We start from the raw sequence: 26653 nt of genomic DNA on the forward strand, positions 1-26653 counted from the left end.
GAAGTGCCTCATAAACATTCATAACGATCACACTTACCACCTCATGACTGTCCTTCAAAGAATCAATCATAATCTTCTGGAAAGCTAGTCAAATCAATTCCATGACATTTCTATGAAGACGTGTTTACTCTGTCACAGGGAATAAGGTTACAGTGCCCAGGTTTTCCAGAAACACCTCACAGGTCTGTTTCCTATGATTTCCTCAAAACATACCAGTCACAAAATAAATTCATTAAAATAATTTCCAAGGAAATGATAAAATACAGTCCAGATCTGCTGTTTTCCAGGTTGCTCCGTCTTAATCACGGGTGCGTTTTATAGAAGCCTGGGTGGGTCGCACACGCCCCTGTGACCCCTGTGCATCGTTCATCCCATTAGCTTTGCACAGGTGCCGCGTGGCAGTGAGTTCTGGCGGATCATGACCTGCAGTACCACGTAGCTCAGAGGCGTGGTCCAGACAGACTGCTGGGGTGAGATGCCCTCCTCTGACAAAAGCGTGCTGCTAACTAGGGCGTCCAGAGTGTGAAAGAGCAGGCTCCCACCTTCCAGAGAAGTCTGAGGTGTGCCCCCTGGATACAGCAGGGCTCTCTCTCGGTGATGCTGGGGCCACCTGAACCTAGAAAGAAATAAATGGGGCAACATCCACAAAGCTCCGTGTTATGTAATTTTAGTCTAAAATTATTAAAGAGCAAACTTAACTGATTGCCTGTTTCTTTATACGAGATTCTTTCATTTCAATGGTTGTAGCCATTGTAGAGCTAACTCTGAGGGATTTATGTGTTTGTGTGCTTTCCAAGATAAACTCTTTGCAAAATGCATCCTTTAATAACTGAATGAGTAAACTTCTTGTTGTCTGTAGGCTTAGTGGCTAACCGTCAATTAAAAGGGAAGTATTATCTATATAAAACGATGACTTCCATTTTAGGAAACTTACTGTGTAGCCCCTTCTTACAAAAATTAGATGACAATGTTAAATCGATGATGAAAATGATAATTATTTGTGGCAATAATGGTGATGATAACAGTTGGGTTAATAGTAGCTTAGCATATGCATTATTCTGTTTAATCCTCATAGTGTGCTTTTGAGGATGGTACTGTTTTAACCCCCATTTTACAGACGAGGCACTGAGGGATTAAGTAACTCAGAGTCCCTCAGAAGGTGGTGGAGCTGGACTCCTATGAAGAACAGCGGATCCTGGAATCTGCTGTACCCCACGTTGCTTTCCTAAAACCCTTTAACTGGCACACGAAGGAAGGCTCATCTTTGTACTGTTGCCCTCAGTGGAGGGGTCTTATGTCTAAATCATCAGTAAATGCTCTCAAGTTATTTGGGTAAAATAAGAAATTCTAAAACATACTCTTGTTTCCACCCACTGGGAATTATCCCAGTCTGGCAAAAGAATATTCCATCTTAACTCTGCTTGAAAGAATTACAGATTATATAAGCTTTTGTAACCAGGGGTTTCTAATTGATCCCCATCCTCAGACTATCATGGTGATCATGGACTAGTAATAGTAGTAATAGTAATCATAGTAACAGCTGTGCCCGAATTCTGCTCCTTTTTTGGTACAGCTTTGATCTGAGGTGCTTAGGATAGTGGTTTATCGAGCCGCACTGTACCGTACACTGTAGTGGAGGTGTCCAGTTAGACATTTGATTTAATAGTTTGAGACAAGAAGAATCGCCCTGTTAACAGATGTCTCTCTCTGCCCACTCTGAAGCTCCACGGTGAGAGCCGTCTTGGAACACATTTAGATACAACAAGTTCACCCTGATGCTTTGGCTTAAGTGCGTCCAAGCTGCAGTCAGAGAGTAGCTTGAGATCCACAGAACTAAGTGCGAAAAGTAATCCTGTAAGATGTTAAATGGGATTTGACCTCCCCAGCGTTCCATGGGTAAAATACTTCCAGGAATCTGTGCTCATCACTGGAAGAGAAAACCACATTTAGGAGAGGTGATCACATGAGTTGATCATGGCCGGTGTCGGGAGGACAGGGTCCAGTGCACTGAGAGGCCACTTGAGCTGGTTGATCATTCTGGTGGAGAAGCAGCAGGTGTGGCTACACGACCCACAGTCCAGACATGTAGCTTTGGGACAGCTGTCTACGAAGTAACACCTGAGGACAAGTTAATTCCTACTCAGTCTACAAAGTCCTAAGGATGGTAGTGAGGGGAAGACGGGTCATATATGGTGTCAGCCCCTCAGCCATTTGAACCTCCACGATGTTTCTAGGACCTTCCTTGGGGACATGAGTCAAGTCCCCCCACCTCCCTCTCTGGTTCAGCACGTTTACTACCATGCATGTGAGTGAATTTGGTCTTCTGTCCCAAAGGGAAGCAGTCCTTCCCTCCCCTTTCATGCCAGCTAAGGCCCTGCCCAGACCCTCTTCCATCTTATACCTCTTTCCCCAGAAATGATGAACGCTGCTGAAGGGTGTGCAGGTTACAGCAAAGGGGAGAGATCCCTGGGGACTGTGATCTATTTGGAGTCTAACCAGCTACATTCCAGAAAAGGAATTCACACCTAATGTTTTCATTCCTTAATCACCTCTTTCAGGATTTTCTACCACGAAGAAGATGAAACACAGATTGCTTCCTTTGTTTATCCCAACACAGAAAACACCAGCCTGGGCAGATGTGGGGCTGGTTCCCATTCTTGCCGTGCAGTAGCTGCTCAGTAACTGGGGAGTGCTGTGGGGTTCATTCATTCACTCACTCCGGTCCTTCATCTGCTCATTCATTAATTCACTCTGATTTCAAAAAGGATTTGAGGGCTTCCCTGGTGGCGCAGTGGTTGGGGGTCCACCTGCCGACGCAGGGGATGCGGGTTCGTGCCCCGGTCCGGGAGGATCCCACATGCCGCGGAGCGGCTGGGCCCGTGAGCCACGGCCGCTGAGCCTGCGCGTCCGGAGCCTGTGCTCCGCAACGGGAGAGGCCACAACAGTGAGAGGCCCGCGTACTGCAAAAAAAAAAAAAAAAGGGATTTGAGACAATGAAAGCTTCTGTCTGATACAGGGGAGCATTATTGGTTTTGCCATATTAAGATGGTTATTGCCATCACTGTACATTTGATCTTTTCAGTCCCTGGAATCTCTTAAAACTTTGCTCCTATAAAATCTTCATTTGGATTTTCAAAATGTGATCAAGTGAGCATTTCCTTAAAAAAAGTGACATTCAAAACTTTGGGCCCTGTAAGCGTGATCATCATGTCCAATAGCAGTGAGATCACAAATAGCCCACCTCAGTGCTCTTGAAAGTGTCACTGTCCTCTCTCAGTGGTGAGCGGCCGCAGAGTTACAGAGCACCAGCCTGGCTACTGATCCATCATCTCTCCCTTAGTCGGCTCGCACAGCCGTGACTGGGACCACAGACCTGGTAGTTTAAGCAACAGACATTTATTTCTCCCAGTTCCGGAGGCTGGAAGTCCAAGATCAAGGAGTTGGCAGGTTTGGTTTTTCCTGCGGCCTCTCTCCTTGGCCTGCAGATTACCTGCTGTGTCCTCACATGGTCTCTCCTCTGTGTGGGTGCATCCCTGGTATCTTCCTGTGTGTCCACGTTTCCTTCTATAAGGACACCTGTTAGACTGGATTAAGGCCCACCCTAATGGCCTCATTTTGACTTAATCATCTCTTTAAAGACCCAATCTCCAAACACAGCCACATTCCCAGTTAACTGGGGTTTTGGACTTCAGCATACAAATTCTGGAGGGACACTACTCGGCCCATAACACCCCCTCAACTACTAAGTTTGAAAAGTTTTGCTAAAAACAAAGAAAAACTTGATACCCAGAAATGAGCATTAACAGGAGGCTACAAAGTAGCTGGCTTCAGTCGAAAGCGTGGGTGTATGTCTCATTTCTGAAGCTAACTGTCACAGCCTCACAGTTCATCTTGTTTCTCCTTTTCCTCCCTCAGTGTTGGAGTTTCTAGATCAAAAGATGTGCCACCATTTGGTCCACCAATTCCCAAAGGCGTAACTTTCCCAAAGTCAGCAGTATTCCGGGACTTCCTTTTAGCGAAAGTAATCAATGCAGAAAACGCAGCCCACAAATCAGAGAAGTTTCGCGCGATGGCCACTCGGACAAGGCAGGAGTACTTGAAGGACCTGGCGGAGAACTTCGTCACGACCGCCACCGTGGATACCTCCGCGAAGTTCAGCTTCATTACCCTGGGTGCCAAGAAGAAGGAGAAAGTAAAGCCCAGGAAGGATGCCCACCTCTTCAGCGTCGGAGCGCTCATGTGGCGCGTTGTGGCACGGGACTTCGGCCAGTCCTCGGACATTGAGTGTCTCCTTGGGATTTCCAACGAGTTCATAATGCTGATCGAGAAGGATTCCAAGAACGTGGTCTTTAACTGTTCCTGCAGGGATGTCATTGGGTGGACATCTGGGTTAATGAGTATCAAAGTGTTTTACGAACGAGGAGAATGCATCCTTCTGTCCTCAGTGGACAACTGTGCTGAAGACGTCAGGGAAATTGTCCAGCGATTGGGGGTAAGTACAGGTTTTTGTTTATCCACCAGGCTTAGGTCTGCAGTCCCAGATTCATAGTAGCTTCTGCTGTGGAACTTCCACCCCAATTACATCACCTAGGAAGTGAATTACTATTTCTTAGGGGTAGAGTTTGATTTAATTTTTTTTTAACTTTTAAATTTTTATTTTATATTGGAGTATAGTTGATTAGCAGTGTTGTGTTATAGAGTTTGATTTTAATTGCTGTGTCCTTTTGAGTTGTTGCTGAATCCGTGAATGGTGGCGAAACACCCATTACAAATTGATTGGAAAGGAAGAGTGAAGCCAGCTTTCCAAAGGGAACATCGGGATATATTTTCATAGTGTTTCAAGGAAGGACAAGAATTTACTAGATATTATGTCTGTTTGTCAAGATTGGCTCGACAGTACCTTCCCGGGGGAAATTAATAGGCACAGAATCACCGTTGACCATATTGATGGTCAGAATAAGCCCTCTTTGGCGCTTCACCTCCGCATATTTATACAACAGGTATTTTTGTTTAGTCTCCCGGATTAAATATGTTATTAATCTTGCAGCCAGTTTCTTACAGAGGTTGTATAGAATTACCCATTAAGTTAGAAAGACTTTAAGAAAAAAGTCATAAAAAAGATTGTTATTTTCAGTACAAAACCATGATGTCCGTGGTATTTAACAGTTGTATTTCTACTTCATAGTTTAACAAAGGAAGATACAGATTTTAGTTTGAGTATATACAATAGGATTTTAAGAATAAATGAAATACAAGAACAAAATGTGCTTTGACAAAAGAATTTTTCATGTGTAGATCTTCCCCAAGGGGATGTATGTTTCATTAATTAGAGAAGATTTAGTCAGTTTTGGATCGTGAGAAAAAGAGAAATTATACCCATTTCCTGCCCCATTTCCTCCCACCAAATATAAAACTTTTATTATTCCACACCACGTAGATGAGACAATGCAATCATGTCAGTGTCTGCTGGCCTTGGAGAAATAATGTCATTATTTGCAGATGCTCTTTACGGGAAATGGCCTCAGTGTGTTCAACAGTATTGAGGGCATATGTGCGCAAGCTGAGACGTGATTCAGGGACAATTAAGTGTGTGATCGGTTTTCGTATCTGGAGAATTGAGATATCTTGTGAGTCTCAGGACACATTGTGCTTTTAGTAATACTGCACATACTTTTTTTTAGGAGACCTACTGAGTCATCATAATTTGTGCTCCGGAAAATACAACATAAACACACCCCCTTCACCAACCACCAGAATGCACGTCCCGTAGGTTCTGACACATTCACTGTTCTGTGGACCCCATTCTACCGTTTTCCTAGAAAAATGACTATATTGCTAATGTGACTAAGGTGCCTGATATCTGGAATATATTTGAGGAAGTATATTCTGTATCTCGGATGACTTGTAACAGGAGATGGTGGAAACAAATCAACCCAAAGACCGTTGGGGGGTTAGAACAAAAGGCTGGTGCAGGGCAGGAGCAACAAAAATGGAAAGGAAGAGGATGAAGCTGTCGTAGTGGAGAGATGGGGAAGGGGTGCTATTGGGCAGATGGTGAACTCTGCATTTTCTAGTGGTGGGAAGTGAAATCAAAGGCTCTGTTATGCAGGTAAAGACACAGGTGGGGAATAAGAGCTCCCACCTAAAGGGACAGGTAGGGCCGGTCACTCTCAGAAGAGCCCAGGCTTGGTTGAATGCTCTCCTGTTGCCATCTTGAAATTCTCAATAATTTTTGACTAAAGGGCCTGCATTTCTGTTTTGCACCAGACTCCACAGATTATGAAGCCAGTCCCAGGTACATGGATAGGAAGCCACCATGTGATAATTGAGACCAAGGAATTATGTGAGGAACTCCAGATAAATGGAGAGCATGATCCTTCAGCCTTTGCAAATGTTAAGAAGTAAGGAAGTGAGAAAGAAATCGCAAAAAGTAGGGGACGTGGCAGGTGGTTGGAAGAAATAAGAGGAAGAGACAGAAGAAGTAGGACTCAGAAAAACCTTTCACTCTTCAATCTGGTATATGGATGTTAAATTTCAGCTGAAAATTGCATCCATATTGGAGAGAAGGCTGTGCACATGTCAGATACAGTCTTTTGGTCGGAGAGCTTAGTTGAAACAAAGCTGAAAAAGAAGTGAAGGAAAAATTTATTCAGGTTGTATAGATTACAAAAGTGCCTTTTCAACCATTTTAAATTAGTTCAGTTCGTAACTTTGGAAACTTCAGTCTTTCAAAACTTCACCACTAAGACCAGCAGTCCCTTTCCCTGTTTTCCTAAGCCCCAGACTGTCACGTGCACCTGATTAGCAGGGTGGGTACCGTGGCGGTAACACCCATGGTTACGTCAGCCACACCGGTGATAACACTGAACCAGCCCCGGTCCCACAGCTGTACTTACAGTCATAGGTCTTACTAAATAGGAATCTGTGTATTCAGAGCGTGTTTCATGGAAATGGAGCATTTATTAAAACTGAAACTTCATACGTTGGCTCTGTGCTTTGGGGGAAACAGGTATGATACCTCCCAACTTTCAACTGCCCACAAATAAGTGATGCCATGGTCATCAAATGATATTCTCAGTGAGCCCATGTTTCTCTTTCAGTGCATGTGAGCTCTTCTCATTAAGCACTTTTGAGGGTGGCATTAACTAATTATTGGTGCCTCAGTTCACGTAGTGGGATGCTTGTCTACAGACACCAAGGAGGGTAGCTGGCTGGCCACGTTTGATCTGAATGGTCCTCACCACCCAAGCAAGCGAGGGCAGGCTGTCCCCAGGAGAGGGATCCTAGGGGCTAGAACAGGATGTCCACAGGCCTGGTGCACAGAGAGCACTTAAGGTTTTCCTTAACAGTCTGACTTCCTCCTGCTGGCCATCCTGTGGGCAGGGCGCTAACTGTTAGCTTGGAAGGGCTTTGGGCCATTTTTTTCTCCATTGTTTGTATATGGCACACTTTGCATATCCATTCAACCATCCATGGACACTTGAGTTACTTCCACCTTTTGACTATTGTAAATAACGCTGCTAAGAATGTGGGAGTACAAATACCTGGGTGTACCTCTTTGAGACCTTGCTTTAAATTCTGTTGGGTATATACCCAGAAGTAGAATTGCTGAGTCTCATGGTAATTCCATTTTAATTTTTTGAGGAACTGCCATGCTGCTTTCCATAGCTGCTGCACCATTGGGTCATTTTTTTAAGTTGAATAAAATTATCTAATAGGGAATTCCCTGGCTGTCCAGTGATTAGGACTCAGTTCTATCACTGGCGGGGGCCCGGGTTCCATCCCTGCTTGGGGAACTAAGATTCCACAAGCCACACCGTATGGCCAAAAAAAAAAAAAAAAAAAAAAATTGTCTAATAGGTTTTATTGCTTGATGGTTGAAAGGCTTCACATGTTTTCAGTTGCTTCAGTCCACCTGGAACAATGGAACTTATATGCTTAAGATCCAAGTCAGGTGACGTAGAAAGGAGAGGGGGGAGTCATCAGAGCCCATCTTAAGCTCACAGGCTCTGTGTCAGTGGCCTCTAGGAAAAAGCAGGACACCTATATCTGGTTTGCCTTTGAAGAATGAAACCTTCGTTCTACTCTTGTTATTTTCGTTGCGCCTGATGCCAGGGGTAATTACGGTAAAGTCTGGATTGAACCGTGTCCTTGTCTTGTCATCTTGTCACTGGGATGTGTGCCCCCTGAAGCGCCACCCCTCACGGTCCCCTTCCCCCTTAGATCGTGACCAGGGGCTGCGAGACTGTGGAAATGACCCTGAGGAGGAACGGGCTGGGCCAGCTGGGCTTCCACGTGAACTTCGAAGGAATCGTCGCAGACGTGGAACCTTTCGGTTTTGCGTGGAAGGCCGGCCTTCGTCAGGGGAGCCGCCTCGTGGAGATCTGCAAGGTGGCCGTGGCCACGCTGACACACGAGCAGATGATCGACCTTCTCCGGACCTCGGTGACCGTGAAGGTGGTCATCATCCAGCCCCATGACGACGGCTCGCCGCGGAGGTAGGCGCTCATCCACGCTCGCTCCTCCTTGGCCTCTGTGGCGGGTGCTGTCCTGCCAGGTGCTCAGAAAGTGTGGTCACGTGCACCTTCCACCCAAGTTGTTGGGATGTCAACCATTCGGGCAGCTTCAGAGAGCTTTAAAAAAGGTCATTAGTATATAATAAATGATAAACTGTCATTTTCTAAGCATTTTGTTGGGACGTTGAAGTCATTGGTTAGCAGGGTATTTAAGAGATCTCATTGATTTAGGATATCAATGTGTGGAGGAATATGAGACGTCAGATGCGCTGTTTGGTGGCCACTCCATTCTGGCTGAACTGGCCCAGGGCTTTCTCATAAGCTGTCATGGGAAACCTAGGAAAAGAAGTGCTGGACTTGGAAAGCTCAGAGTGGATGGGTGGGGGGTAGGGACAAGAATGGGATTAGAAAGTGATACCATTCCATTGTCAATAGAATGTTCTCAGGCTCCATATCAAGGAAGCATTAGGCCAAGGGGAGAAAGAACTCTCACTAAGAACAAGCCACCCACCTGGCCTTGGCCCCTGTTGTAAGGCAGTGTCTATAGTGGTATCTGGAGTGCATTTCCTGTGCCTCCGTCTCAAATGCGGTTCCCTGCTGGCTGGCCAAGAGCCCTGGCTTTGGAGGGGTGAAGCATGCTTGGAATCCAGACGTTAGCTGTGTGACCTTGGGTGGGTCACATGCTCTCTCTAAGCTTCCCTTAGTATCTGTAAGATGGCATTATAGTATTGCTTACCTTGTACTGTGTAATGAAGATTAAATAAGGTGATAACGTGTAAGGCACTTCGCACCTTCTGGCATGATCAACACCTTACTCATTATACTTGAAAGAAAAATAAACTAAAACGTTAGGATATTCATTTGAATTTTTTCATGCTGTAAAAGAAATCCTTACTCAAAGATAGCAAGGTAACTGTGCCCACTTTCTGATCTTCTGTAGTAACTGAGGTCACTCTTTCTACCCTGTCCATCTCCTTTGCCCATCCTGCAAACCAGTGCTGTCCAGTCGCACTTTCTCTGATGACATGTTCCATATCTGTACTATCCAAGCAGTGGCCACTAGACACATGGGTAGCACACACTTGAAATGTGGCTAGTGTGACTGAGGAAAAGGAGTTTTCATGTTAACGGACGAATTAAGATTCAATTAGCCACATCTGGCTTGTGGCTGCCCTATTGGATAGAGGAGCTCTCGACCATGGTCTTTTTTAGAAAACAAACCAATGGTATACCACCTTCCTCTCTGGTTAATGTGCAAAATTTTGCAAAAGTGTGTTTCTATTGGCTATCTTACCATTTGCCTCCTGCTTGACTTTCTATGGTCTTGTTTCCTCTATCTGCCCAGTAAGTTTACAGATTAAAAGTTAATGAGCTGAAATTCTTCTTGAGAGTAGTAGCCGCGTGTCACAGGAAATACCCAAGGTGTTTCTTGTCGCCTTACAGGATTCTGTCCCATTAAATCCATTTGCTCCCCAAGAATCCCATGAGTCACTCATGGTGGTATGTGTACAAGAAAATCAGAGACAAAAATTACTTTCTTAAAAATGAGTCTTGGAAATAACAGAAAACAAATCCTTTAAACTTTGAAACTAAAATAATTTTATAAGTGTTAGCCTTTTAAAATAAATTTTCAACCAGTTATTAGAAAATTTTCCATAAGATACATTTCTTTCTTCATTGGCTAGAGTTATAGGTTTGTAAATTTTGTGGTGAGAATCAAGTCTTTTCATCTGTCTTAGAGACTGATTACTTCTATAGAATTAGACAAAACTGTTAGCATGTTCTCCCAAAATTAAAAAACAACATTTCTCTCCTATTTTTAGTTTTGGTCTACTGTTACTCAATAAGACATTTTTTTTAAGCTTTCAAGAGATCTGCTTAATAAAAATGTTAAAGTTATCATTATATTTGATATTTAAAACATAAGATTTAGAAAAATAGAATCTCCTAAGAAGTACGGAACTGTTTTTCAGCTCAAGCAAATAAACAAACAAAAACTACCATTTAAAAGTCCCGCCTGTTATTTTTTTATCCAAGGGCATGTTATCTGCTTTGGTCTGCACATAATTAATTCCTTCTTTGTTTTAAATGCAAATTCTCTTATTGAAGCTATTGAAGATATTTAGAGATTTTGCCTTTGTCTCCTCAGGGTATCCGTAATGTCATTCCCTGAAGATGCAGATTTTTCTCCCATTCCATCTGGAATAACCATCTTCTATATTTTTAACCTTAGCCAGGATTAGAACTAGCTGATCGCCTGGTAGTAAACACTCCAGAATTGGCCTGCCTGTCACCCACATTTCCAGAAGCCAGGAAGCTTTTAAGCCTAGCCTGTATCATTTGAAATGCTTTCAATTCAGCCTTCCAATTTTTTGAGAATTTGAATTTGTAAATTTGCAAACCCACATTTTTGTTAGTTTTGGATCCTGGTTCTGCCTGCGACTTTCAGAGCACCCGGATAAAAGTGCTCTCTGCTGTCCGGCAGCCTCGCATCACACACAGGAAGTTATCTGTGCAGTGACAGCCGTTTGCTTTAGACTGTGATGTTGAGTATGAAATGTCATTTTTGTTTTGTTTTGTTTCGTTATTTTTAACATCTTTATTGGAGTATAATTGCTTTACGGTGTTGTATTAGTTTCTGCTGTATAACAAAGTGAATCAGCTATACGTATACGTATATCCCCATATCCCCTCCCTCTTGCGTCTCCCTCCCACCCCTCTAGGTGGTCGCAAGGCACTGAGCTGATCTCCCTGTGCTATGCGGCTGCTTCCCTCTAGCTATCTGTTCCACATTTGGTAGTGTATATATGTCTGTGCCACTCCCTCACTTCGTCCCAGCTTACCTTCCCCCTCCTGTGTCCTCAAGTCCATTCTTTACATCTGTGTCTTCATTTCTGTCCTGCCCCTAGGTTCATCAGAACGTTTTTTTTTTTTTAGATTCCATATATATGTGTTAGCATACGGTATTTGTTTTTCTCTTTCTGACTTACTTCACTCTGTAGGACAGACTCTAGGTCTATCCACCTCACTACAAATAACTCTATTTCATTTCTTTTTATGGCTGAATAATATTCCTTTTATATATGTGCCACATTTTCTCTATCCATTCATCTGTCGATGGACACTTAGGTTGCTTCCATGACCTGGCTATTGTAAATAGTGCTGCGGTGAACATTGTGGTACATGTCTCTTTTTGGATTATAGTTTTCTGAGGGTATATGCCCAGTAGTGAGATTGCTGGGTCATTTGGTAGTTCTATTTTTATTTTTTTAAGGAACCTCCATACTGTTCTCCACAGTGGCTGTATCAATTTACATTCCCACCAACAGTGCAAGTGGGTTCCCTTTTCTCCTCACCCTCTCCAACATTTATTGTTTGTAGGTTTTTTGATGATGGCCATTCTGACCTGTGTGAGGTGATACCTCATTGTAGTTTTGATTTACATTCTCTAATAATTAGTGATGTTGAGTAGCTATTCATGTGCTTCTTGGTCATCTGTATGTCTTCTTTGGAGAAATATCTATTTAGGTCTTCTGCCCATTTTTTGATTGGGTTGTTTTTTTTTAAATATAGAGCTGCATGAGCTGTTTATATATTTTGGAGATTAATCCTTTGTCCAATGATTCATCTGAAAATATTTTCTCCCATTCTGAGGGTTGTCTTTTTGTCTTGTTTATGGTTTCCTTTGCTGTGCAAAAGCTTTTAAGTTTCATTAGGTCCCATTTGTTTATTTTTGTTTTTATTTCCATTTCTCTGGGAGGTGGGTCAAAAAGGATCTTGCTGTGATTTATGTCATAGAGTGTTCTGCCTATGTTTTCTTCTAAGAGTTTTATAGTGTCTGGCCTTACATTTAGGTCTTCAATCTATTTTGAGTTTATTTTTGTGTATGGTGTTAGGAAGTGTTGTAATTTCATTCTTTTACATGTAGCTGTCCAGTTTTCCCAGCACCACTTATTGAAGAGGCTATCTTTTCTCCATTGTATACTCTTACCTCCTTTATCAAAGATAAGTTAACCATACGTGCGGGTTTATCTCTAGGCTTTCTATCCTGTTCCATTGATCTATATTTCTGTTTTTGTGCCAGTACCATACTTTCTTGATTACTGTAGCTTTGTAGTGTAGTCTGAAGTCCAGGAACCTGATTCTTTCAGCTCCATCTTTCTTTCTCAAGATTGTTTTGCCTTTTCGGGATCTTTTATGTGAAATATCGTTTTACGTTTCCTCCTCACTCTAAGCAAGTTTAGCCTTCTGCATTATTAGATTTTTTAAAGAAATTATAGAGGAGGTTGTAGAAGAAGAAATGAACGGCACTTTGCTCATTTTGAAAATTAACAAACTTTAAAAAAAAATTTTATTTTATATTGCAGTATAGTTGATTTACAATGTTGTATTAGTTTCAGGTGTACAGCAAAGTGATTCAGTTATACATATATGTATATCCATTCTTTTTCATATTCTTTTCCCATGTAGGTTATTACAGACTATTAAGTAGTGCTATACACAGGGAGTCCTTGTTGATAAAGTCCAAACCTTTTAAACAAAATATCACTTAGTACCATTACTCCTACAGCAAAATACACAGAGATTCCTCCAGGTAAAACTACACATTTGATTTGTGGCATGGAAAATGACCCCATCTTTCACAAATTGGCTCTTAGGCCTTGTCAGGGAGGCAGCCAGAAGAAAACATTCATTTAAATGGACATGTGTGTGTAATTTTTCCTTTTAAGTTGTCTTTAATATAACAGCCATAAGGACTAGCAAAATGGCCAAGTTAATGAATTACAAGGTATTTCAGTCTTCGTAAACATTGTGAATAGAAGAGTGAAAAATGCTTCAATTCATTTTTTCCATTATCAGCTTTTTTTTTGTCCTGCAGGATGTCAGGGAGAGGTAATTCTCCTGGGAGCCCGTCTGCTCCTGTCAGCAGTAGGAGAGTCCTGTCATTTAATAGACTCACTCCTAGTTGTCCGCAGGTCAGAAGGTGTTTGCTTCTGACTCAGAAGCTGCTGGATTAAATGAAGTCTTTAGCTGGGGAAGTGTTTATGTGGAATCAAAAGGCACCCTGCATTTTGAAGTCCTATTCTCAAGCCTCAGAGTGATGATAACTCAGCTGTCCCCTGGCTTGAAAGGAAAGCAGAGCCATATTTTATTTTCCTTGTGGAATCCCAGAGAACACCAAGCAGGGAAGGTTCCCTTTGGGAATGCTTATTAACCGATCTCGTGCTGGGAATGGATCCGGGAGAGGCTGCATAGCGATTGGGAATGAGTGGCCAGAAGCAGTTAGGGAATAGCACTCTTCAAATGGAAATGAGGTTTGAAAGGGAGCAAGGACGTTTCCCAAGCAGACAGTCTCTATGGCAAAGATGAAGAACAGTTTTCAAGACTCTTAATTAAGCATTCCTTGGTTTTGCTAGGCAGGGCATGGCCCCAGCCCCTAGCCTTCAAAGGTGACTGACATTTTATCAATGTCATTTTCAGGAAAGCACATCAACTTAAAAGGCTGATAGGAAGGAAATAACAACTCATCAGAGTTATGCATGAGTTGTTATACAATGTGAGTGATTTAGTAAATATGTCCAATAAAAATGGAAACGAAATTCTATGCTGTGATGCATCTGTTTTGTGTGATTTTTCATACTTTGTTGACATACTATCCAAGACATATTTTTCTATATAATGCAAAACAGTGGAAATTATCTCATGTTGTCATGACTTTAAATTGTTGTTCTCTGATCATTCTATAAAATTGAAGCTGTATGTTCTTGTCTTCTGTTTGGCTACCGGTTGCCGTGACCGTTCAACTCCCCAAAGTACACAGAGAGGGACGTGGAAATAGAAATGGGAAGGAAAACTCAATTTTGTCAGATTAGCAGTTGATAGATAGATAGATAGATAGATAGATAGATAGATAGATAGATAGATAGTGTGTTGTAATCTGAATTAAAGTGAGGTTTTAGATTAGGGTTCCAATTTATGTGTATAGATAAGAAAAATCAGTTCCATCTGGTATTGTCTCATGGGCCCTCAAGTTATGAATATTAATGGGAACTGTGAAAAAAATATGGAACTTGAGGTCCCCAAAGTAACCTGAAGCACGGTCACAATTCTGAGTCCTCTGCCCAGTGCTCCAATATAATGTTTGAATTATCTTATCCCTCCTAGAATATAAACATTGAGTTACAGAACGAACGTTAGGTAGGTTGCCTTACATTTACTATGCGTTCACCTCTTTCATTCATTCCTTCACTCTGCAGTAGTTTGTGCCAGAAGCTGCTGGGCACCAGGGCTGTTAACAATGGAAAGGACAGGCATAGTCTTTACATCCATGGGCTCCTTTTTGTCTTGTGTGGCATTCTAAAGTGCAGGACTTCCCATTTATATTTTTGCTACTTAAAAATGGCTTTCTCAAACTAGAGCAAGAGCTTACATCTGGAGAATAAGTATCTCAGTGCTGAAAACACTCTCGTCCGTCAGTCATCTACACCTTAGTGCCTCTGCTTTTTTGGCAGTTTGAGATGTTGTGACATTGACACAGTGACCAGGATGCAAAGGGGGACAGTAAAACATGAGCTTTCTGTCCTTTGGGCAAGTAACTGTCTCATGCTTGACTAGTGACACTGGGCCGTGGTGATGGACAGCCAGTGAATATACACTCTCGTGGAAATATATTCATAAAAAATCAGGCGTCACATAGCTGAATCCTCTGTTGAACTGTGAAGTATATAATGTAATAGAATGTTTTTCCTCAACAAACTTTCTAAGGAAAAAAAAAACAAGGAAGTTGTTGGCTTCACAAAGAACTGTTTGGTCCTGTTTTAAGTCGAATGCTGTGTTAGGTACTGGGGTGCAGAGGGTGAAGACACATTCCACCCCGTGTCTGGTGAGAAGGAAAGGCCTGGAAGCTGATGAATTATTCAGTACCAGCCAGCTTCACTTTCCGTGTAATAGACACGCACCTTTTCAATTCAAAGACCTTTATTCAAAGGGCTTGGTCAAGTGGGTTTCTGGTCTAGATGTCTCTTTTACTATCTGTAGTCTAGGTGTCTTTTTTTAATCTTAAATTAAGGAAATTGATAGAAAAGTGAATTAATATTTCATTTAGTGCCTATTTCAGATATGACACTGCCCTTACCTTTACAGTAAATTATCTCCCTATTGGAAGCGTTTAATTTTTTTATGCAGCAGAAAGAGTTTGTGATTCGAGTGAATGAGCCCCAATTATCCCTGTCACCTTGTTGTATAATTTGGAAAGAGTCTTTTAGCTGTTAGCAGGCTATTAGCATAACAGACATTAAAATGATTAAAATATCGGTGATTACTTCAATCCCTAGGGCTATGAGGGCTCTTTGACAAAGTGCATAATATAAAAGAAGCAGGTAGTTCAGTTTCAGGGGATCTATCTGCCTTTGTTTCCAAAGACTCCTTCAAGTCCTAGTGGAAACTGACAGGATGTGGGCCTCATTAACTGGGCCTCTCACTGCTGTGGCCTCTCCGGTTGCGGAGCACAGGCTCCACATGCGCACGCTCAGCGGCCATGGCTCACGGGCCCAGCCGCTCCGCGGCACGTGGGATCTTCCCAGACCAGGGCATGAACCCGTGGCCCCTGCATCGGCAGGAGGACTCCCAACCACTGTGCCACCAGGGAAGCCCTCATTAACTGTTCTTTGATAGTTTCCTAAGGAGATGGGCATGTGTTTTGGAAAGAACACCCAGCTAGCAGTCAGCTTCCCAGTTCCAGGGTGAAAGCTGTCTCACCTTTCCAAAGTCTCTGAGCCTTCTGAAAATTGGACACGTCCTTTGTACTGCCTCAGACATTTTTGTGAAATTGAAATGGTGTAGTGTAGGTGGAAACCTGTCAAGTGTCATACAAGGGAAGTGTGGGTTAGAAGTAACAGATCGCAGTACGTTGGAAGACGTCACTAGATTAGTGGGTTCAGGTGAAGGTTCGCTGTGACGCCACCAAACAAAGTGAAACCAACAGGCAATTTCAGAGTAAATGCAAGTTGTAATTAGGTGATTAAGCTGTGCATGGTTTACCCACTCCACGTCCTGCTAATTTATTCAACTTTTTTGAACAAAAAGAATACATCTCTTTCCTTTAAACTTTCTCAGTTCTCTAGGTTTGGGGGATATTTTTTTGTTATTGTTGTTGTTACTCTTCAAAAGTATTTATCCCTATTTATTATTCCTAGGACATTTCCCCTTTCTTCGTTTTTGAAATTCACGGGTCCTACTTTGATATAAGATGAAAGAAGAAAGTAACGGGCTAATGATGCATTGTTCTACAGATGAATGTACACGGAGGGAATTTTACAGCTCTAAACTTTTCTGCACTTCCTATTGTTACATTAAGTTAAACTTTACAACTCTATAAATATATATTATCTAGAAAGAACTTTCAGGAAAGTGTATGGGCCTTTTGCTGTTTTATATTGACTGTCTCTATAGAAGCAAAAATTAATAGTATCCGTTTGAAACTAACTTCTTTCTTTGAAGCTGTTGCTTTGGGAAGCTTGCATACTTCGTATAATTGAATCTCAACACACCCTCTGCTGTCACTGTTCCGCTTGCAGGAGGAGAAGCGTGAGTCCAAAGAGATTGTCCCATTTCTGAGCTACACATTGGCAGGTCTGGGTTTTGAGCCCAGGGCATAGACTTCTCTCTTCAGTGGAGAACAGTTTGATTGCTGTAGAGAGTTCCTGCTGGAAGTGAATAGGGAACACTCTGCAGCTTGGCTGGGCTCAGACAGCGATAGTCCTGATGGTCGGGCTGCTGAGGTTGAATGATTCCTTTAAAGAGCTGATTCCACAACCTGGCCAGCGGTGATTCTGCTTCAAGCGCCGATTTATTGATGCTAAATGGAGGGTGCTTCTGGGAGACTGGAGGTGTCATTTGAAAGGAATGATGCCATCTTGGGGCCCTTGCTGGTGTCTCTGAAGTTGTGCGTCTGTAGCTACAGTGCTGGGCAGTGAGCGTGGGTGCCTGTTAGCTGTGAATAGAGAGGACACCACCTTTGCACTGGCTGTGCCCAGAGGCCGGGATGTGGGAGCAGCCACAGACTAGAAATCTACAGGTGGGAAACCCTGGTCTCGGGAGCTTCGGGAAGCAGAGGAGAACACAGATGCACATGGATGTGAGGAAGCTACTGAGTGTCCCTCGTGCAGCAATAAGCCATCCTGCGGAGTCCACAGTGCCAGGTTTAGAAGGACAAGGGGCTTGCTTGTCAGATTAAAGCAGTCAAACGTAAGATCCTCTGAGGGCTGCAACTCACGGAACCACTTGTTATTCTTACAGTTTTGTAGTGTCACATTTTTAACCGGCACGTCTTTTACAATGTTCTTGGTCTACAGAATGTTTTCCCTTCCAGGATAGACGACTGAGAGAGATTATTAGCCTCAGAAAAGTTACTGGCTAGACTAGCAATGTTAAAAATTACGTTTGTTTTGATCCCCGAAGCTGAGTTTGTATTGATCTCCACCTAGCATGGTGATTAGCAGCGTAAGTAGATGATGTTTGTTATTGAGCAAAGAGGCAGTCGTGTAACTGCCCTCATGTTAGTGATCCCCCAGCCATAGCTAAGTCTCTGAGTGCCTCCTTCTGGCAAGAACACCATAAAAACGGTGCCAGAAGCTAGAAATGCCATTCACATCCATTGACTCGATTTGGTGTGTTGAAAGGGGATGGAGCACGTTTATCAGTGAGGTCAGGATTTCTACACTAATGCGGGAAAGCAAAAGACGTTAAGTCTTTTCTTCAAGAAATGGTTCAGTTGCACACAAGATTAGCAGCTCACTTGTTCGGAAATGACTTCTTGTGCTGTGTCTTTTTTGCGCTTGGTCAGTTTGGGTTTGAATGGGCCTTTACTTCCCAGAAATGTGTGCCGTGTGCCCTTCACAGCAGCACCAGGTTGGATGCTCAGATGAGCTGAGATCTGGCCCGGTGTCCTGTGCTCCGGCCACCCAAGCAGGGGAGAGAGAAGTGTGCTCTCGGGCAGGTGCAGTTCCTGGCACCTGCTGGAGTGTGAGCACCTCTGCAGACTAATTTGTAATTCTTATTCTACACCTCTTCCCATTTCCCTAAAAATTGGTTGAATTTCCATATGTATCCTTCAAGGACTTCCTCATACTTCTGGAGCAGAGCTGAGTTTGACTAGGTTTGATGATATGTTATAATTAGTGATGTTTATTGGATGTCTTGGTCATAGAAGTAAACAAAGCAAAAATCTCTTTTGTAAGAGTAGTTACTGTAAAAGTGTCATAACAGAATTAATTTTGATTTTAAAATAAAGTCATTCTTTAAGCCGATTTTTATTAGGGCAAAAGAATGCCCATGTTTAGTAAAAGATCATTTACATGTGACCTTGTGCAAGAGGTTGGAAATGAAATATTCAACCCTGATTCTCTCTTCAACCTGATGCATGGCACAAGTTTTTGTCAGCGGCCTCTCAAATATTAGTCATGATTATACGTTTATATAACATTTTTTTCATCAAAATTGAAGCTAAATTACAGCATCTTACTGAAGACTACAATCTATGAGCATGAATTAAAGACACCATACTACCCAGCCATCTGTCTTCTCTTTTCTCATTCTTTTAATTTTTTTAATTCCTTAATTTTTTAAATAAATTTGTTTTTTTATTCTTGGCTGCGTTGGGTCTTCGTTGCCACGCGGGGGCTACTTTTCGTGGTGGTGTGTGGGCTTCTCATTGCGGTGGCTTCTCTTATCGCAGAGCACGGGATCTAGGCACGCGGGCTTCAGTAGTTGTGGCTCATGGGCTCTAGAGCGCAGGTACAGTAGTTGTGGCGCACGGGCCCAGTTGCTCCGCGGCATGTGGGATCTTCCCGGACCAGGGCTCGAACCCGCGTCCCTTGCATTGGCAGACGGATTCTTAACCACTGCGTTACCAGGGAAGCCCCTCATTCTTTCTTTTTAAACCAAACCCAATCAACTGGGAACCCAAACAAACACTGGAAATGCAAGGTGCCCTTTAGTCCCTAGGACTCAAGGTTCACGTGCCTTTCATTCAAAACATAACTCCGGGACCTGTCACTTTGGTTGGTTCTGTTAGAGATTCTTTGACTTGGATGGTTCAGACAGTTTCAGCCTTTGAGACACGGAAGCCTGAGGTTCTCCTGAGCATCCAGTGACTTGCTTACAACATCGGTTCCGGGGGACTACAAGAGTCGGTTTTCTTGATGTTTTGATGTATACTAATATCCCACCTTTATGATTTCTGATTACATCATTGGCCATATGCACAAGTCGGTAGTCCCAGGGGATGTGGCATCTAGTCAAATAGAAAAACACTTGGAAACAATTTAAGTCCGTGAGCAAAAAATTGTGGCGTCTTGGCATTTTATTTTAAGAAATGCAATCCAATGTAAATCTCGACTTATTAATTTTGACCAGTAACTTAGCACATTCAGTAAGTCAAGAGTAATTTAAACTTGCTTAGATAAAGAGAGGTGAATTTTGCTTTGGGGGAAGGAGAGTTAAAATAAAAGATAGGAAGTCAAGTTTACTGGTAAAGAGTTAAATCCCTGCCCCATCTGTGTTAACAGGCATACGTATCTCCTTAGGATGCTTTATTCAGTTCATTTCTTCTATTCTCAAAGGGTGGCACCTCCATCCATTTGGTTTCCCACGCCAAAAAGCAGAGCATTGTTTTTGGTTTCTATCCCTCTCTCCGTCCCAAGCTCCAAGTACCGTTGATTTGACAGGTGAGAACCTTTCACCTAGCATTGCTGTTGAGAAGAATGGACCATTCAGTGATCCAGGCCTTTGTGTGGGCCCTGCACCAGACACTTACGGTCTCTGCTTTAACCCAGGACTCTGAATTCCACAATAATACGTCTTGATACGGACCTTTTTTTTTTCATTCATTCTACTAGAGACTGTGAAATCTGGTTTTACCTATCTTTTAGTTCTGGGAATTTTCTTGTATTATTTCTTAATCATTTCTTCCCACCTTTCTCTCTCTCTTCTCTTTCTCTGTTAGGTGGATGTTAGACTTCTGGGATTGAACTTGAATTTTCTTGCATTTGCTCTCCTGTAACGTTTTGGGAGAGTTCCTCAGTTTACCTTCCACCTGTCTTACTGGATTTTTTGTTTTGAATTTTAGCCATCCTCTTTTTAAATTTCAAAAGTTCCTTCTCTTTCTCTGAGGCTGGTGAGCCTCATGGCAGGGTGATCAGGTGGTGTACACCTGCTTGTCTTTACTCTGGAGAAAGATCCCTGTTATTTGAGGCGTGACCCTGAAGCTGGGTTTGGAGGAAGGAGGAGCAACTCGGGGCCTCGTTTCCAGTGAAACTCTTACTTCACCTTTTGTTTTCAGCTGTGCTCTTCTGGGTACCTCGTGACCTTGAGTCCCTCCTTTCAGGTTGGGTTCCCGAGACTATTGCTCCTGCCCTCTAGAGGCGGGGGTGGGTATTGCCAGGCGGGGCCCAGTGCCGCCTGGACCCCAGGGTCACACTTTTCTCTGCTCACTCCTTCACTTCCCCTTCCGCTCTCTGTGGCACCTCTGTTCCTGCACTTGTTCAAGTGTGCAAGGGGATGGTCGTGCTTCTCTTTGTCTTTCCCTCTGCACACCCTTGGGTTTGCCTTTCTCTGCTCCACCATTGACGTTCTCCCATTTGCCTTCCATCTTTTTTCTTTTTTTTTTTTTTAATTCATGAAATGTATTAAAATCTAATTAACACACCATAGCATTTACCCATTTTTAGAATATTTTCAGAGTTGTGCAACCATCACCCCATTCTAATTTTAGAATATCCTAATCATCTGAAAAAGAAACCTTGTTCTGATTTAGAGACACTCTCTATTTCCATCCCCAATCCTAGGTGACAGCTTATCTACTGTCCTTCTCTATAGATTTTCCAGTCTCGATATTGCCTTCCATCTTTATATACTGTGTTTTGGTGTCTCCAAGTTTTGTTGATGGTCCACTTTGTTTTTTGTTCTCTTTGTTCTTTAGTAATGATTCTGAAAAGTTTTACTCCACCATTTTGAGGATGGAAGTCTCCTGTTTAAAGAGTGATACCTTATTGCCTTAATAGATTTCTTAGAGTGAATATGAGAAAGTTTTTCTGCTGACTCCGGGATGTCTAGGGAGAGGCATGGCTTCACTCATGTGGTAACTTGGGATGATTTACCCTGACGCTCAAATTTGAGACTTACCGAGTCTTCCTGTGTCCTGGCCAAACAGCACCAATTGGCTTTGCGGGTCACTTTGGTCAAGTCAGTAGTACTATGTGCACGGTGTAACTTGAGGGCTGTCTGAGATCGCATTTTTCAGGCTAAAGGGTCTTACATCCCTGACTGATCATTTGAGCCCACAGGAGATGACCTTGTGAGGACCCGTGGGAGTGACCATGTAACTGAGACCACACGTGACTGTGACAGGATGGGCACTCAGACTTTCCCTTGACTGTGACAGCTTTGCGAAGTTTGTTTTTCACTTTTCTCAGACTTGGTATATATAACATGTGACTCTGATTCCCGATGATACAACTGTACTTTCAAATATCTGTTTAGATGATATATGAGGCGTTTTTAATCGATTGTAAAGTTTATTTATCACCCACGTTCAATGCAGATGATTCAGTGTATGCAGAGTGGTTAAAGATACATGGCAGTCTGTCCACGAAGTTTGCAGGCTACCTGGAGAGACAGAGCCTATGAATGAAACACCTGACAGGTGTATCTGTTGGTTAATCGGAGCCACAGGCGTGAGACTGGCTCCTCCTGATCCGTGCTGGGGGATGAACAGACAAGGTCACCGTCGCCAGGGCTGCACCTGAGGGTGACGGCTCTGCATCACTGTCCGTGCGCCCCGAGAAGCACGTGTGCAGTTGCGAGTGACGGTGCTGAGGGCTCGGCGCTGAGCACCCCCCGACCATCTCTTCTTGGCTTCACAGAGGGTGTTCGGAGCTCTGCCGGATCCCCATGGTGGAGTACAAGCTCGACAGCGAGGGCACCCCCTGTGAGTACAAGACCCCCTTCCGGAGGAACACCACGTGGCACCGAGTGCCCACGCCCGCCCTGCAGCCCCTGCCCAGGGCCTCCCCGGTGCCCGGCACGCCTGACAGGCTGCAGTGCCAGCCGCTGCTCCCACAGACCCAGGCCGCCATCCCACGCAGCACCTCCTTTGACCGGAAGCTGCCCGACGGCACCAGGTAAGGCTGGTACCGTTTCCTCAAGGGCAGCCCTTGTGAAGCTCTTGCAGCTAGAACTTCAGAGGGTCAGGGGGACTTTTCTGTGGCTTAATCATTTCTGAGTTAGCTTGTTCTGACCAAGTGGGCAGGCAGGGTGGCCGGGCGGGCCCCAGACGCTGGGGTGCTTGGGGTCCTGGCCCAGCGATGATGCTGATGGCATGCAGGTCCTCCCCACGGACGCTGTCCCCCAGGGCCACGGCCACCCCTGTCCACTGCGATCCTCCTATCAACTCGCTCTCCACACCATCTCGGGAAAGATAGCCGAGAAACCATTTTGCAGGAGCCTCTAGATAAATAGGAACGGTTTGAGTATAAAGAAACAAAGCTGCAAAGTCAGCGATGAAATCCCATCACCCTCGTGGGCGTAGTATTTTCAGAGGTCCTAGGATCATTAGCATCTCTTTGTTTTTCTCTTTCATTTTAAGCAAAGGGAGTTGAGTTTAAAATTAAGTCTTTCCCTGAGAGAATGCACTCGTTTAAAAGTTAAATCCAACAGCGTTAGAAGCTGGTGAGAATTTCCGGGGTTGCGTAATTCGCCAAGGTAGTTTTAAGTGAACAACGTAGTAAATATGTTTTGTTGTGGTTGTTGATTCCTACTCCCTTTGTTTTAACTTCTGCGTAACGTACGGGCCGTGGAGACACCACGAGTTTCCTCCGAATGTCTTGTCAGGCTCTCGTCTAATAGAGCGTGTGCTGTAAGCAGAGGCTGGGCCAGGCTGTCTGCTTGACAGGTCATCACCTTGGCCTGTTCCTCGGCCTCTCCCAGTCTCCAGTTTCCTCGTCTGAAAAATCAATTTAGCAATAATAGAGACCTCCACAGGGCATTAGGACAACTGAGTCAATCAAGAGAGGTAAACTGCTCAGAACCATTCCTGGCACGTAGGAAGCCTATATAGGTATTAATAATAATGGTTAAGATGAAAACATGTGGTCTTCCTCTGCTTCTTCCAGTCTATTCTTCTACGAGTGAGTGCAGGAATGGTGTTACTTCAACTTGACACTAGGTCATCTGGGCTCTTGGTCTCCTCAAAAGTCTGCTGAGTTTATAGACTTCCCATATTCAGAGAAACGCACATAGTACATAGCCCAGGTGCAAAGGGTGACATCTGGAAGGGAAGGGGTCTGCAGAACGTCCCTTATTAACATAGAATTTAGTAAATTATAAGGAAGGGTTCTAACAGCAACAGGGCAAGTTGGCGAGCACATCTTCATTGAGTGAATTCTCACGACTATCTGAAATAAATAGGATGGCATTCCATCGATGTGTGGAAATGAATGGCTTTGCCAAAAATTTAGGGTTTTCCCTCTGTATGGATTTTAAATATAGAACCACAGCGTGCCTTGCATTAAGTCTCACAGACCAAGTAGTAGTGATGTTTTCATAATTCTGTGTTCTTGAGGGTTCCGCGTGTTTCACCGGCGTCATTAGCTGTGCTTTAAATCTTTAGATGGTGAAGCCTTGCTTCTGCCACATCTCTTTCTTATAATAAATTACCAACCATAAACCACCTGAAATCTCATGGCATCACCAATCCTTAATTTATTTGTCCACGAGTGCGATGCGTGTTTCTCCTTTTCTTCATCACTGAAAAATGAATTCATTTGTAAAACAAAACAAGCCAGGTCAGGATGTTGGCAGCCTGCAGACCCCTCAGGGCCCAATTACTGATTCTAGTCAACCTTTCAGAAGTTCACCCAGCAACCAGTCCTCCTCCAGTGATCCCGGACCCGGCGGGAGCGGACCCTGGAGACCGCAAGTTGGATACGACGGGTATCGCTCATTTTCACCTTTCTGCGGGCCCCTGGGGGGCACTTGTGCTTACTGAGCACGAGGCCACTGTGGGACAGAAAAATGAAGTCAGGCCTTTGATAGGACGGGTGCATGCAGGCTGGATAGCTCATCATTTCTATGGAGGTGGCACTCATTTGTCTGTATTCTGAGCTTGTCTGATTTTTTTTTTTTTATTAAATAAGGGAGAGTCTTTCTGAACATGGCAACATTAAAGATTTGGAGACCCCGTGGGCGATGGCCCTTGGGAGTTTCCCTTCACTTGAACTGCTGAGGAGGAATCAATTCACAGCCTCTCTTGAAAGTGTTTTCTCTCCCAAACCCAGCCCAGAATCAGAGAAGGCAGATTTAGCAGGTCCCTTGTAGTGTGTGAGCAGCATCCAGGACCCTGAGGGCGCCTGTGAACAGGACACAGAACTGACTGATACAGTCACTCGGGGGAACAGCGGGGCGGGTGTGCTTTCCCATGGAGATGCGGGCCTGGCTCACAGCAGCGGTGTTTCTGTGTGCTGCTGGGACCCAGTGCTGTCTCTGCTGCTCAGAGGAGCTGGCTGCACTGATTAGACAAGAGAACGGCCAGGTCAGCCGGGGAGGCTTTCACCGGACCAGAGAACCTGCTATTACTGCTCTCGCACGTGCCCAGGGAAATGTCTCTCCCCAGCACGCTCCTTCCTTCTGGTTTGGGCTGAGAAGGAGAGCTTTGCAGTCCATGCATGCAGTTCCATGCATTCCCTATCTTAGATCCTAGAGGGGGTTCTTAAAAGTGGTACTTCAAGAAATGTTTCTCCATTGAGTTGCATTTTTAAAGTAGAGGGGAGTCTTTTCTGTCAATGGAAAAACCACTTCTGGCTTTTTTTTTTGCAAAGCGGGGTCTGTAACTGGGATTCTGTAAGTAAGTGTCCCTTTGTAACGTGAATAAGTTTTCTGCAGTCTCTTTTGGAAGAGTGAATTGTCCTATTTGGGGGTTTTCATGAAACAAAGTCCACCTGGATGTAGTCTAGCGCCAATCAACCTGATTTTCTTTTTCCTTAAAAACTTTGATATGAAAAAGTATCAGTGCACAAGAGAAACAGCGACAGCAAAAGCAGTGAGCCCATGCTCAGCCCATCAGGAACGAGCCGTCTGACCCCAGACAGTCCTTCCATCCCCTGGCGTCGGCCACCTCCTTTATCTGTAAACAGTGTCATCCAAGTGCCTCTATGGACCCAGTGGTGAAACGAGAGCCCCCAGTTCCAGATGCTCTAAGTCTCTCAGGCAGGGCTGGGCTGGCAGACCCTGCATTTCCATCTGCCAGAGACAGCCTCTGTTTAGGGGTCCCTGGGATTGCCCCTCGGGGAGCCAGCACACACACGGGACAGTGGCGGGATGATGGGGGGGGGGGCGAGGCGGGCTCAGCTCTGTGTTCTTTCCAGGTGCCAGTCTCCCCTGCTGCTTGAGCACCAGGTGTCCGGCCCTTTGGAATGTGAGGGGGCCAGGGAGCGAGAGGACGCCATGGAAGGAAGCAGACACCCCGGTAACAAGGACCCCTGCCCCGAGGCGCCCCTCCCCCCCGCCCCCTCCCTCCCCCACCACTCGTTCGTTCACCCGCGCACGTCTGGTCAGCTGCATCCTTCCCTGTGCGAGCTGGGCCGCTGGACCTCACGACGTTGGCTGGGACGTGGTCACGGCGGGTGGTCCCCGTGGCGCCTGGGTAATGGGCCGTGAGTGTCGTGGGCAGTTCTGCCTGCTCCAGGGCTGTCTCCATCGGCAGGACCAGGAGAAGGCCCTAGAACCACAGTCCTCTTCGCGGTCACTGAACCATTTTTGTTCGGCTCCTGCATTTCTTCGCTCCTTCGTTAACCCTAGAAATGAAATGTTCAGTCTTCTCTCTCTTTGTGACAGAAACCAAATGGCACGGCCCACCTTCCAAAGTCCTGAGCTCCTATAAAGAAAGAGGCCTGCAGAATGACGGGGGCTGCAACGATTCCCCCAATAAGCTTTCGCACGTAAGTCCTTTCCTCGTGAACTAACTCTCCTTCGGCCCTTCTGATCTCAGCACATGCGATTTATTACCATTGTTGCCAGGGATTCTCAGTGGTGTCTTCTACCTCACAAGGCTCTTGGGTGGAGGGGAAAAAAAAAAAAAAACT

The 26653-nt window shown here is 44.3% G+C and overlaps 1 protein-coding gene across 2 annotated transcripts in view; it reads left to right on the plus strand.

Annotated features, from left to right (window-relative positions):
* The window catches only part of SIPA1L2 (signal induced proliferation associated 1 like 2), a 109566-nt gene that overhangs the window by 46269 nt on the left and 36644 nt on the right, over nucleotides 1–26653 (plus strand). For both annotated transcript variants that reach the window (XM_059053816.2, XM_059053818.2), the window contains exons 7-12: nucleotides 3916–4492; nucleotides 8224–8498; nucleotides 22439–22696; nucleotides 24423–24506; nucleotides 25937–26037; nucleotides 26406–26509. In XM_059053816.2, the coding sequence (XP_058909799.1) occupies nucleotides 3916–4492; nucleotides 8224–8498; nucleotides 22439–22696; nucleotides 24423–24506; nucleotides 25937–26037; nucleotides 26406–26509 (1399 nt within the window). The remainder of the gene's footprint in view (nucleotides 1–3915; nucleotides 4493–8223; nucleotides 8499–22438; nucleotides 22697–24422; nucleotides 24507–25936; nucleotides 26038–26405; nucleotides 26510–26653) is intronic.

This window comes from Kogia breviceps, chromosome 2, assembly GCF_026419965.1.
Source record: "Kogia breviceps isolate mKogBre1 chromosome 2, mKogBre1 haplotype 1, whole genome shotgun sequence".
Taxonomy (NCBI): domain Eukaryota; kingdom Metazoa; phylum Chordata; class Mammalia; order Artiodactyla; family Physeteridae; genus Kogia; species Kogia breviceps.